At 37.7% G+C, this 14,737-nt stretch overlaps 1 protein-coding gene across 2 annotated transcripts in view; it reads right to left on the bottom strand.

Moving 5' to 3' along the window:
• Positions 1-538: 538 nt before the first annotated feature.
• FAR1 (fatty acyl-CoA reductase 1) overlaps positions 539-14,737 on the bottom strand; it is a 59,695-nt gene continuing 45,496 nt past the window's right edge. For both annotated transcript variants that reach the window (XM_067532150.1, XM_067532149.1), the window contains 2 exons: positions 6,487-6,614; positions 539-3,757 (listed from right to left, as the gene is read on the bottom strand). In XM_067532150.1, coding sequence (XP_067388251.1) covers positions 3,595-3,757; positions 6,487-6,614 — 291 coding nt within the window. In that variant the 3' untranslated portion in view covers positions 539-3,594. The remainder of the gene's footprint in view (positions 3,758-6,486; positions 6,615-14,737) is intronic.

The raw sequence follows: 14,737 nt of genomic DNA, 5'->3' as shown, positions 1-14,737 counted from the left end.
ATGCTTACCAGTGTAGTCTTTCAAAGGGCAAATGAAAAGAAGCATGAATGTCATGCCTTTGGCGCAGTGAGTTATGAACATTGTTTTTGTACAAAGCTAGCAGTACTTCATCCTGCATTCTCCTAAAAAATTCCAGAATTTGGATCTCTGTAGTACAGCAGTTGCAATTCACTCATGCAAACTTGAAGCCTATGTCTTATTGCAAAACCACACCGTGCTGCACATTTGCTTAGGATAAACTTGTGTTGTTAACTAGTGTTTCCTTAGGTTTCATCTTTAGATACATTTTCTTCCTAACCTTCACCTCTTTTACCTGCAAAAGGAAGTATTCATGCACTCAGATATACAGAAATTGACATTACCAATTAAGAGGTGGTGATAGTGAGGTAACAAACTTCAATAGGACCAAATACTCCTGGCATTTTTGTATCACTTCACAAAATCTTAGTCTGTGCTCTGTCATCTTAAATAGAAACAACAGTATCTGAGATACAGAAAGTCTAGTTGGTAAGGGTAAGAAAACACAAATATGCATATGTAACTACAAAGAATTTATCAAGATCGGATTTACAGAATTCAAGGTTATACTGTTTTCAGTTAAGTATTCCACACAATTTAACTCAAAAAAACTTGAGAAATTCAGTATATGTAAAGATGCAACAAATATAACAACATATTTAAGGGATTTGTTTATTTTTGGTTTACAAATAAAGGCACCCAATGTTTCTATTTATGTTTTATAAAAGCTTACAGATCTAACATTTCTTTTAGAGTATCTGTTCCTATGGCAAAAAACCCCATTATAGGAAAAAGCACTTTTCCCATGGTCCCATATTTTAAATACCGGTATACCTGTTTAATGACCATTTCCTGTTTCAGACTGCTCTTCCTTCTACGTAACAGTGAGATTTCACTGTTATTTAGTGAGCTACAGGACATGCCTTATGGTATCAAAATATGGATCCAGTATGTTCTCATTAATATTTATAGCTCTGGAAACAGAAAACTGCAAACATTAATATGAAAAACAGCAAAAATATAGTATTCTAGTATGGAAAAAAGTGCCTTCAGATACAATTTTAATGGCTGATTCATGTGGAATGACAGAACAAATGTACTTAATGTGATAATAGTCACTATCATGAATTAAACAGTGACTGATGATTTTGTGTATGAAACAAAAATAGTAATCCATACTAACCATAGTCTCAATTACAAAGAAAAGCCTGGGGTTTTTAACTGGTAAAGTTTACATAGGAAAGATTAGATATCTTTATGTTCAAAATGATGCAGTTACTTCAGTTATTTATTCATTCAATAGCACAGATTCCTTTAAAGAGTGTAATAGACAAGAAAATCAACTCAGTGGCTTCATAGTTCTCAGTTGCTCAGTTTAAAGGAATTATCACTAAAAGTACCTATATAAAAACAAGTTATGGTTACAGTGAGAAAAAGTTGTTTAACAAACTACTATTAATTTCACAATCTTGATACATTTGTGCCTCTTTCCAAGCTTGCCCACACACCAAGAACAGAAAAGGTGGGTCATGAAGACTGTAGGCACTTTCTGCAGAAAATCTATATTTCATCAAAAGGCTAGGTATGTTTTCAAGTCCAAAAACAGAAGATGCACAGGGAGGCACCTATGACAAATACATTTAACTATAATATTCCTAATGTAACTCCTCAAATCACAAAAGCCACAATTTATTGTAGTTTCAACCACAGTCAGACGTCTCTCACACTTCATGGTGTGGTCCTAGACTATTATAGTTTTGTATCATTGTAAATAATATATACACATGTATCTTAAAAAGGAGTACGGTTTTAAGTACTTACTACAGAGTATTTAGCCTCAACAAATGAAGCTGTTCTCTTTCCAAAATTAGATATAGACCCACATGAAATAAGGTGTTTTCCTTTAAAGTTGGCTTTTCACAAGAACAGCAAAATAAGCTCATTACACGCTTATTTCAAATGAGACAAGAAAACAAATATATGTGTGTTGTATGTAATTTTTGAATGATTAATTCAAAAGTTACCTTTCCAAGCATATTCACAAACACATACTGGATTTAAGTACAGTACAAACTGATCATTTTAATGAGAACATACCATGTAGGTATACAGGTCAGTATGTCAAATAAAAGGAATGTTAAAAATGTTTTAATATAGAATTGCAGGCAATTGAGATTTAATGGGAAATTCATTAAGTGTTACATTAAAATAGAACTCAGCTGTTTGCCATTATAAATGTATTTCTCCTGTTAAAACAAAATTAACATGCAGAAAAATAGATTTCTTCAATTTTAGCCAAGAGTTTGCGACTGAATTTTGTCAATTAATAAATTCCTTAATTTGTTGTTTAAGATGTACTTAAGTTTAGAAGCAGGATTCCTCTTCTCCCTACATGCCCAGTAAAATGCAGGTTTGTGTTGGATCACTTTTTTATTTGTTTTTTTTGTTTTGTTTTGTTTTTTTTTGCAAGTATGTTAACTTCAGTCCTTCAATAGTAAGAAAATTGTGTTGCGATTACAGTTCTTGGAGATACCATACCTTGGCTAAACCATTTTCATCTCTTGATGGAGACTATACAATTTGTTTTAGCAAACCAGAAATTAAAAAAAAAAAAAATCTATGAATAATATAAAAAGTAGCAAAGGACATGGAAATTCCTCTGGAAGAGGTTAATTTTTATTCAGATGTGTAACTATTAAAGCATTGTCTCTATGTTCCTGATCTACCCATTATTTAGGGTGAAGAAGTTCAACAACTTGCATCTCTGTTCTTTTCAGTGTTATGTTTCCTTCCCTTTTACTTCTTTTTTCAGTAAAAAGGATCAGTTCTGCTTTCAGACATGCAAATAATTCTCACTGACTTTAATAAAAGTTTCATGGCGGTATCTAAGGACAGAATTAATCAATGTGTGTATTTTGAAGACTAGATCAGACAAGTAGCCTTTCAGTTTAAGAGGGATGCATTTCTTTTAGTGAAGGAGCCTTCGTCATATCTTTACAATCTTTGAGAAAGGAAGTGAGAGGAAGATGATAAAAATCAAGAACAGAACAACAACATAAGGAGCCATCAGTAGTTTACAAAGATCCACAATCACTCATGTGGGCCTGTAAATAGACAAAACTCACTAATTTAGGAGAGTCCTTAATAAATAAGTCAGTCAATATTTTGTTGTTCTTATTGATGTCCTATTTACAGTAAAAATTAAAATTAGAAGTTAATTGTTAAGGCAGATTTCAATCAAATGCATGACAGAATTGCACAGTTGTATTGGTCAGTGGTCCAAATGTTTTTCCCAGATCAAAGAGTTAAACTTGCTGCGGGTTTTTTTTTTTTTGTTTTTAAATGCTAACACATTTGTCTAATGCCAATTTGATCCAGTATTCAACTGTTTTATTCTCTAAGTTTTCATGAAATACACAATTAAACATTACATATACTATACTATATATATTTCACACTCCAGATCAAAAATGATTTCATGTTTTTACAAAAGATGAGATGACTAAGTACATTTTACAGGCTTTGTGCAGTTAGACCACCATGTGCATAGATGTCCTAATGCTAAAATTCTTCTCTTCAGTATCTCATAGTACTGGATGCTCTAAAGTAGGAGAGGAACTTGTAACACAGACTAACCACGAAGTACCAGATGTTTCTTGCCATTTGTGATCTTGCAATAAAGATACGCCAGATCAGGATCACAAGAACTGTATTGAAGCCATAACGTATGTTCCTTAACCTGGCAAAGAATTAAAGAAATGTAAACATTGTAAGTGTTGAGAAAACACCAAGCTCTGCAGATAAAAGATGCTACAGAAGTGCAATCTCTAACTTGTTACGGAATTTAAGTTGTGTCACATTTCTCACACACCGAATTGCACTGTGCACAAATTAACTGAACGAAGGGGCAGCAGCTCATCTGCAGTCATCCCAGAAGGCTGGGTTCACACTTAATCATTGAGAAAGGGGCTTGGCAGGAATGGAGAGTAAAGTCAGTCACATAACTGGGTTAGAAACTGTATTATTAAATAAAGAAAAATGTAACCTGCCAACAGTAAAATGTATTTATCAAGTAAATTCAAGTCCAACACGTGGTCGTTTTCCCATGTATTTTTAGAAAGGACACTAATCCTTAGTTTCCATTTAGCCACCAAAAATTGGCAGAGGGATATCATAACAAGCACCATTCATCTCCAGCATAGCCACAATCCAAAGTATTAGGTAACAAAAAAAATGCAAGTTTTACAGCTATGGGAACCATAGAACTCACCTACAACTTTAGACTTAACTCCTTTCAAAGACAGACCATTTAAAAAGTTTTTAAAAAAACCCTTAATTTTCTTTGTAATGCATCTCTGAAAATAGGCAGACTTCAGAGGTGTGAATCCAAGATGGTGGTCCTGAACCATGTAACAGGATTTTGTAGCTTCTCTAATCTGTTGTCATTCAGTTTTTGCTCTTTTTTTATTTAAAATAAAGCACAATTCATTAGTATGACTGTTGCAGACATACATAAAAAACACAGCCAAGTAGACACAATAGAACTACTTTATTCTCTATATTGGACGAATCTTTTGCCTGTTTGCAGCCTCTTTTTTTTTTTTTTTAAATATAGTTATATCTGTGTAAGATAAAAAGTATTCTCTTGCTCCCTTACTAGAGAGATCTGTTCTTATGGTAGACATATGTAATTAAACTGATTCTCCTCTTTACAAAGCTAGATAACTGCTTGGTGAATTTTAAAATCAATCTGGGTTAGTCAAATAGATCCTTCTTCACACTGAACACAATTTAAAAAAAAACCCCAAAAAACCCAAAACCTTATATTGTGACTTATTACAACTTCTAAGCACTGTAAAAGTTGCACTGAAATCTACATATCAAGACTACATTTATGAATTTCAATAGCACATATCACAGTTGCAGCTAGACACATTTTAATGGTCTCATAATCAGCTGTGTAGGGTTTACATATAAAAGTGATAGGGATTACAATACAACTTTATACATGGAGCTATTATGGCACCTCTACAGTAAAATAGAAGAAAAGTTTTTGTGAAAGGGATTAATTAACAGTTTGTGGTAAACAAAGGGTTGTTCAGTATCTGTATGGATGAGATACTGAAGGCAGTCAAAGCTGCCTTAATACACGATATTTATTGGCTTTTTTGTTTATTTTCACATAATGTCCAATTCATCTAAGCACCGTAACTGTAGCTACTGTGTTACTGTAATTGCAGACACTAGATGACATTAGCATCTCTTCTCACTCCTCCTTAGTAACGGGCAGTAGAAATGCTCAATAGATAAAGCTCGGATGATCTCTAGCTGGCTCTTCTTCCTGTTGTGCAGCTCAGTTTTTTCTTTATCTCACTAGTGACAAGACACAGCAGCACATTGCTCCTTCCCCTTTCTCTGCTGGAATGGCCACAAACACTTCTAGAAAGGGTAAAAAGGGTTCTACTGATGACAACCTGTGTAGGACAGGTATGCTCTGCATGCAGATTGGTCAGACCACTCGGAAAGTAGGCTTACCTCTTTCATTCACTAAGTCCTAGAAAGTAGACATATTGAAAATTCACTGACTACCAAATTTGGACAGTAACTACGTTGGCACGGTGAAAGCAGATAGAAGGAAGGATACCAGCTAAAGCCCAGGTACCTGGGAAACAGAAATGAGAGCTTTACATGCCATTTTTTCCAAAGATGGTAATTGCCAACCTGCTCCAGTGCAGATACTGTTTTATGATGTCATAGCCAAATCTCTCTCGCTTCGCTAGACTAAATCTGGCCACTCTCTTATTCCCATGCTGCCAAAGCCTATTCATCCTCCATCTAGGGAAAAGGTTCTGTGCTGTAGTAGTTTATCTGAAGGGCCAATCCTCTGCCAAGCCCCCACATCGTCCTAGATTCAAGAAGTAGATTCCTCCAAACTCTAGCCAGCTGTTGACTGTAAATGGCTAAACAAGCTCCCAGCCCGGATTGAACACCAGACCTGAGAAAAAGGAAACTCCAGAGCCCAAACCACTTGCAGCTCAGAAAGAAAGCTTAAAACAGAAAAGTCTACCTTTGACTGAAACATTCCTAACACTGAACTGGACAGAACAGTTCTGATGGAAAAAATACATTGCACACTGTGCTGGGGTGGGAGGGGAGAAGAGGAGGAGCTACAACAGAAGGATTCAGCAGACAGTGAAACCAAATGATAGTGGCCCCTCTATTTCAAAGTGGGGGAATAAAAGACAGACCCTTTCATTTCCACACAGAACCAGTCTTACAAAGCACTGCAACAAACTCTGATAACTACAGATTTATCACTTAGTCAGAGAAGGATTAGTTTACTCCATTGGCTTTATCATTCTTTATGAATAAAATTATCAGTCAAGAAGGGACTGAGGTAGACAAGGATAGGAAAAACAATATGCAGAAAAGGTAATATATTAAGAAATAACTGAAATATAAACTTACTTCTTCAAGTGTTTCCTAGCTGCAGGGAGCCCAGACATTTCTTCATTCAATACATATTTCTTTGTTCCCATGCAGTAGTTCTCCATATATTCTGCCCAGTGTAATTGTCGAACATCAAAATTAAACACCTACATAAAAAGGTTTTATCGTTATGTTCTTTTAAGAAAAAATTATTACATTAACTTTACACTTCCATCTCATAACTCAAGAACAAAAATTGATATGTGTCACTATATCAGATACTTCCATCACGGAACGATTGCAAGGAAATAATTCCATCCTGTGCTTTCACAAAAAAACCAGAAGTCCAAAAATCTAGATTTTATATTCTGGCTCTACTGCAGGCTTAATGTGTGACCTTCAGCAAGACAGCTAATCACTCAGTGCCTCATTTTCCCCATCTGGAAAATGTCTACTATCCTTAGAAGATGTCTACAATGCAATAAAAAACTCACAGCTGGCCCATGCCAGCTGACTCCAGCTCATGGGGCTTGGGCTAAGGTGCTGTTTAACTGTGGTGTAGACGTTCAGGCTCAGGCGGGAGGGTCTCAGAGCTTGGGCTGCAGCCCAAGCCCAAATGTCTACATCACGATTAAACAGCCCCTTAGCCTGAGCCCCGTAAATCCAAGTCAGATGGCACGGGCCCACCATGGCTTTTTAATTGCAGTATAGATATACCCTGCAAGGCACTTGGAGGCCTAGATATTTATTCTATGGTTTTCCATTGTAAAGTGTTCAAACTGATAGCATTTACATTATTCTTTAGTATTATTATTTAATGGCATTTGAGTCGTCTAAGATTTTGTTATTTTAGTCCTTCAGCCATTTTCTATGTCACCTATGCAGTATTGAAAAAGATGCAGTTCTTTTAAAGCACACTTGGCTTGTGGCACTTTACATTCTGTATGTACTCTATGTGGTTACCATCTAGGAATTTCTTCATTGCTGTGGTAGTTTTATGGACTTCATTTTTCGGTATGGATTTCTGGATTCCTTTATTTCAAAGGAATCTGTGATGGCAGCCATGGCATTTACAATTTTCTAGAGGTTTTAATCTTACAAATGCTACAGTTTTCAGATAACAGAATTAGAGAGCTCATGACAAAGGAAAAAGTGAAGTAAGCAGTTCTGTAAGCTGGAAAAATTTCCTCAGTAACTTATTCAGATTCAAGAAAGTTGATATTACATATGCTAACTCCTCAGCATCCATGCTGCCAATTCAGAAAACCAACAGCTTCACAGCTCACTTGGATCACAAGAAAATATCAGGGAAAATAAACCCTCTACAACTCAGGAGACAGTATCATCTCTCCTCCTCCTTCCCTCCCAATTTATGTTCACAACTCAATATACAAAATATGCTAAAGATTAACATACATTTCAAGACACACATATAAAATGCAAATATACATGTCAAACAATCAAGAAATAAAACTTTCCAGTGCCAATATGAGTTATGCTTGGAAGCTCTCAAAATTAAAGTTATGATTTAAAATGTTTAAGATTTTATATTGTAGTTTCACACCAAGAAGAAATTCCATTCATTATTTAACTTTTTAACTTGTTCAAAAATTACTTTACGCACATTGTTCAATTTTAGGAAACCTCTCTGTAGCAAAGGCTTTGTAGCAGTACAAAATATACTGTTTCCCTTGAAAGTCAGAACAGGAAACTAGCAGTCCAGAATTGCTTAGTTAAGAAAGAAGATCTAGGATTAAGTTTAAAGACACAGACACCAACTGGTTGTTCTATCTGATCAAAAAGTATAAAGTGCAGTGTCTCCACTCTCCTATTAAAACTCTGCACAGCCTTCAAACTTAAATCAAAACACCACAATATCTCCAGTTTAATGGAAGAAAAGTAGCTGCACTAGATTTTGCTAGTTATTTCAGTACATTTTACCCAGAGTTCTGGGATATTTCTAATTTTTAAAATAGGTTTTGGAAACATGAATCTTTATCATTTGCTTTTTTTAGGTTACTTTTATTTAGTGTCACTCTCAATATTCACCATGATATTTTACATCACATCACTGTTAATTTAATACTGTTATTTTATATTGCTTTACCCCAATACATGTTTACCTTGCTCTTTACTAATTGTTTTAATTAACTTTGGGGTTTTGCACCTGACCATTCTTTCATAATCACACACTCTACTACATCTTCATCCAGAATGAGCATGCATGCACACACATCCCATCAAAGAAGGAGGAAAGAATAAAGGAACAGAGCTCAATTTTTAATGGAAAAGGGGGAGAAAAAATCATCAGTTTGAATACTCCAAATCAAAATAAAAAACATTTCTGACCAATGAACGTGCTTCCATCTATGTACATTTATTAGTTGTGCTAATGCCTAGGCACTATGGATATGAACCTGAAAGGTTCTGAAGAACAGTATCTTCTGAGGACTTTCAATGGGCTTGTTCAAATATGATTGTCTTCTAGTGAAGAACTGTATTAGCATTCAAAATGCTGGCCACAACTGACCAGGACAAATTGTTTCCAGCATCATGTCTGCTAAGTCAACTCTTCATAATAGTGTTCAAACATGATGAAATCATCTAGTGAAGACCAGGCTAAGATGAGTTGTAGGTGCTCAGCACAACCAGCATAGATGAATGCTACTTCTGTCCATGGTAAATGAAGCTTAGTTACCATTTAATAAAGTGTTTGGAGATCCTCAGCTAAACTCACTATAAAGAGTGCAAATTATTATAATTACATGGTTTTTCCCCCTCTCTAGATGCGCTTCTACAGAATGAATCTTATTAAGTTTACAAAGTGCTACATTAAGTACTTAAGATACATGTGTTCCACATATATTCCTGCTGTGGAAAACATGCTATAGATAATAGAACTATCTATTACTGCTTTGATGTCTTTGACACTGTCTGAACATCACTTGGTAACTTTACATACATTTTTTCCCCATTAGTGCTGAAGACTAGGTTAGGCTATTCCAAAACTTTATTCAGAGAGAAAGAACCAGTTACCATATTTGGCTCTTCTGTTGCAGTCTGAGTGTATGTAATGACATTAGTGAGAAGGCCCAGACACATACTAAACAAAAATAACTGTGTCAGAATAGACACAGAGTAATAAAAGTTATTTAGTTTTAACTACACTTTCTGAATTTTGGTTCAAGGGCCTTATTACTGCTTTATAAAACTGTCCTTGAAAGAAATCAACCCAGGACTGATAAAAAAAACCTGGAGCTTGTTCTGTCTTTGTTCCTTGTGATTTATGAACTCTGTAAGAAATGAGTAAACAAGCATATGTCTGCTGTCTCAAAGATTGCTCTGAGCTACTTCTCAAATATTTTCTTGTTTTGGAAAAAGTTTAGGATTGTCATAGAAGAGTGACTCCTGATCATTTCCCAGCCCTGTCCTTAGAAGCAAAACTGTGCTTTAAATATTATTGTTATTATTACTGAATAATGTGGATGTGGATTTATTTTTGTATGAAAACCATATTAAAGCTTAGCTATGGCATTCACCCACATCAACACTTATTTTAATCCAGTTAGACTCAGATTTACATTTTTTTGTTTATTTGTTTGGACTAGACTGACCGGGCAAGTGTTGAGCCAAGTCATCTATACAGGCACTGCAAAAGGTCCGCAATCCCCTCATTGACAAGCGTCTGGAAGGTGGCCCCTGCATTAAATTAATCCAAAAGGCATAACCTTAAACTCATATAGGCCAGATTCCACTATAAAAGCAGATTTTTCTTGGGCATCAGCATCTAAGGGAATTTGCCACTGCCCAGGAGTTAAGTCCAGAGTGCTTATGAATTTTGCACCCCCAATGGATCCCTCAGGTCCTCTAGTCAGGGTATAGGATATGGGTCAGATTGGGTAATAGCATTTAACCTTCTAAGTCCACACACAACCTCATGGTTTTTGTCCTTTTTAGGTACCATCACAATAGGAGATGCCAACAGGCTTTTTGATTTAGTAATCATCCCCATATCCAGCATGTTTTCCACTTCGTCCTAAATTTGCTTCTGCATATCTCCTTTAGCATGCTATACTTTTCTAGGAGAGGACGTGGCCCTGAGTTTCAATGGAATGTACAATCTTGTCAGTTAAACCTGGCAGGTTTGAAAATATCTGTCTGTGGTGCTTCAGGAGGGTTAAAATCTCCTACTTTTGGGTCGTGTTCAGACCCTCACACATCTCAGTGCTCTCCAAAGGAATTGCTTCCTTACTCTCCCTAACCAAATCAATCAAAGGGGCAGTAAATGTTCCCTCATCAGCATATTCATGACCATCTCCCTTTCATAGTAAGCTTTCAATCTACTGACACATACAGTTTGTACAGCTCCTCTCTTCCTTACATCATATGTGATTTCATTCATTCTATCACCTCAAAAAGTCCTTCCCAAAAATCTCCCATTTTGTTCTTCCTCACTGGAATCAACATTAACACCAAATCCCCTATGTCAAAAGATCTTTCTTCAGCATGCCTGTCATACCAAACTGTTTGAGTCATCGGACTCCTTTCACGGTTCTGCTGCAATAAATCCATCATAACCTTTAAATTCTCTTTAAAATGAGTGACATAGGACAGCCTGTAGGGAAGTGTCTCCTTTGTACTACCCTCCAAGAGCCTTGAATCAAATCTAAAGTGCCCCTCACATCTCCCATAAAGTAGATCAAAACGAGGCAAAGACAGTAGATTCTTGGGGTAGACTTCTCTATGCGAACAACGAATAAAGAAGTAACATATCTTAGTCACTCTCTCGGCTGGTAACATACATCTTCAATATAGCTTTCAACGTCCCATTAAATCTTTCCACCAGATCATTAGTTTCTGGATGATAGGGAGAGGCCTTTATATGGCTCACCCCACACAATTCCCATAATTTTGTGAAAATTACAGACATGAAATTTACACCATGGTCTGACAAGATTTCCCAGGGAAAACCTGCTCTGCTAAAAACAATTTATAGGACAGTAGACACCATGTCAGCTTCAATATTAGTGCTGTAGCTTCAGAGTAACTGTTGGCAGAATCCACCACCGCAAGTGTATATTTCTTTCTATGCCTAAAAGGTTTAATTAGTGAGGGGCCCTACAATATTCACAGATACTCTGGTAAACACCTCTTTGATTAAGGTTGCAATGGTGCTTTGCAAGGTCCCTTTAACCGCTTATGCTTCTAATATAGGTGTATCTGTGTGATATCTCTGTAACAAACAAAATCTACCATTTCCATTCCCAGCTGGGGTATTATTCTGAACTGCAACCTTCTCTTGACCCAGAGAAGGGTTAGCTTGTTGAACTGCCATAAAGTCCTTTTGAGTCTTACTTAAGTTCAGAGAAGATTCTGATAAATTCCACCACTTTTCAAATTTCTCCTCTGAAAACAAACTGGTCCTATTAGCAGACAAAGGACTACAAGTATTCCCTTCCCTTCGCATCTCCCCCCCCCCCCCCCCACTCTCCACAGACAAAACATGTGAATTAGAACCACACTCTCTCTGGCTGTGACACATGGTTAAAATGTTATCACTTATTAAAATATCAGCAGGAAGCAAATTCCTGATGCTACAAAGACCTCACACTTAAAATCTTCCTGCTCAAGCTGAACCTTAGCCAAAGGCACAGTTACAGAGAACCCAGCCAAAGCCAATATATACTCTGGTCAGAGTTTATCTTCCTCCCTTACCAAAAACTTTCCTTAACCAAAGTGACTTGGGATGCTGTGTCCCTCCAGCTCTTACAATTTGTCATTTACTTGAGCATCCCTAATGAACTCTTCACTACCTTCCCAGGACTCAGTCCTAATACAGTTCACTGGGCCATTCACCTCCTCTATTGTTGCCATGTGGCAATGATAGTGGCACACAAAGTGAGGGTTATGGGTATGGATTGTGGGATAACCTGAAGTTTTGGGCAATTTGGTTTTATATGTCTGGGAGCCCTATAGTGATGGCAGACTACCTGCCTTCCCTTAGGGTTAGGGGGTTTAAAACCTGGACTCCGCTGAGTATTTTTTAAATCGAAATTGAGGTTAGGTTAATTCCCAGACTCCCTCAAGCTGGGGGACAGGAAGATTTCCCTTCTCCTGGAATTTGCACTCTCTCCCCCTGGAGCCCTTAATTCAACATATTCACCAGCAATTTCTGCAACCTCCAAAACTGTGCAAACTCTTTTTTTTGTCACAGATGGCTCCCTTCACCTCATGCATAACTACCCATAACAATTGCTTCTGGGACATCAGATCAAATAGCTTTTCATAATCACCTTCAGCCCCCACTCCCATTCTCCATTTTCTGATATAATTATACATTTTATGCACATATTCAACAAGTGATATTGTCAAACATTTTAAGATTTCTCTATTCCAATCAATAAAACTCAGGTGTAATTTTAAACCTTTGCAATATATTTTCTTTAAATTTTTTATACATCTGAGCATCATTCTCTTCCATACCATTAAAAACTTGTCTGGCTTTTCCAGTTAATCTGGTCAAGAGGACAGGCATCCACTTATCCTCTGGGATCTGGTGGATTCCACACATTCTCTCAAAGGTGGACAGGAACTCTTTCACATTGTCCATCTCTTTGTAAATCGGGCAGATTGTCTCCCATTTCCTGGTGCTGGGAAGGGTATTTATTCATTGGCTGAAGATGCTCCAGTATTTTGAGCTGCAATGTGTGAGCTTTCTCCTCAATCTCTCATCGTTCCATGAGTCTATGGTAGGCTCACGCCTCAGCCCCCTGGGCTTCTCTGGTATCCCTGATCCGCGGCTTGCCATCATTTTCTCACGTTCACATACTTCCTAGGCTGCCAGGTATTGTAATTGTGCCTGTTCCCCTGCAGCGCCTGGGGCAGCAGGCTCTTTGGACTCCTGGTCAAATTTAGGAGCCAAGCTCTCAGTTCCTGATCTGAGGCTTTTTATGGGCTATTCCCCTATATTTACATAACTTTCCAAGGTCTTTTGTGTCAAGACCCTCATATGACTGTGATTCACTCATTGTGACTAATCTTTAACCATTAAAAACACTCAATATTCCACTTAAACTTTTAACAGCGCTGGCGTTATGATCTAGAAGCCCAATTGACCTGTGTCATGTGAATCCTGCCAAGACTATGCCAAGAGTCATGCTGCTGGAGTGGCTCATAACCGTGAGTGCCTATCTCAGGGCATACTGTCAAAAAGCAAGGCATACACCCCAAACTGCTGGTATGTTCTATAATTAGATTTCACCAAGCGAGGCCTGGTCCACACTAGAGTTTTGTCTACAAAAGTCAGTTTTTTCAACAAAATAAAACCACCTCGACGAGAGGTGTAGGGCTTTTGTCGGCATAGCTAGGGAGATGCAGTGTCAATGTAGACACTGCATCCCCTCACATCAGTGGTGGGGCTGTCCTTCTTGTCAATTTCACTGCTTTGGAGAAATTGACAAGAAAACCCAAGCCTGGGCAGCTGGTTCCCGGAGCTGGGTTTCGAGCCAGGACATGGGCAAGCCAGGAGCAGCTGCAAGCCTGGCTCCTGGCTGTGAGCCACGATGCAGGGACCAGAGACTGGGGGAAGGGAGGGATCCACAGGGAGCCCAGGACCCTCTGGACTCCTGACAGGGAGCTGAGAGACACTGCCCCTTACGTCAGTGGAAGTGCTCCTGGTGAGGATGCACTGCACTGACCCAAGGAGGGAAGTGGGGACATCAGCCATTGCTGTCATTACAGCAGTGGGTGTAAGTCAACCTATGTTAGGTCAACTTATTTTTTAAGTATAGACAAGGCCCCTTGCTTATGTTTAGGAATTTTTGCCCCTCAGAGTCCAGACAGAATGAAAAGTTCCAGTTACTCCTTGTCAGGGATTTTTATCTCCCCTTACCCCAAACTGAAGGTTAAGGGACAAGTTCATGCACAGGTCTCTCCTTCCTGGAGGGAGCTAGGCATGCAATCAAAGTCTCAGTCCTTTAATGTTATACAGTACACCATTTGCCTTCAATGGGTCATCCTGTGTGCAGGACGATCATTTACCTTAATCAATTAGTCTTTTCCTGTTTGGTGAGTTACACAATTACAGAGGTTTACAATGCAAACACTCAATATAACTTTATTTCATGGGCTATAGAGATAAGTGAGATCAATAATTGCAGCATCCTACAAGCATTTCATAAAATCCAAACACAAAACACACAGTTATAAGTCCAGTACCCATATTAACCATGCTAACACACAGGTGAACTAGATTGGTTTCCAAGAGTGAATTTCTCAGTGCTCAGCTGAG

Source organism: Emydura macquarii, unplaced genomic scaffold, assembly GCF_026122565.2.
Source record: "Emydura macquarii macquarii isolate MOO-44397 ecotype Brisbane River unplaced genomic scaffold, CSIRO-AGI_Emac_v2 contig_3240, whole genome shotgun sequence".
Classification (NCBI taxonomy): Eukaryota; Metazoa; Chordata; order Testudines; family Chelidae; genus Emydura; species Emydura macquarii.
This window is presented reverse-complemented; position numbering and strand designations above follow the sequence as displayed.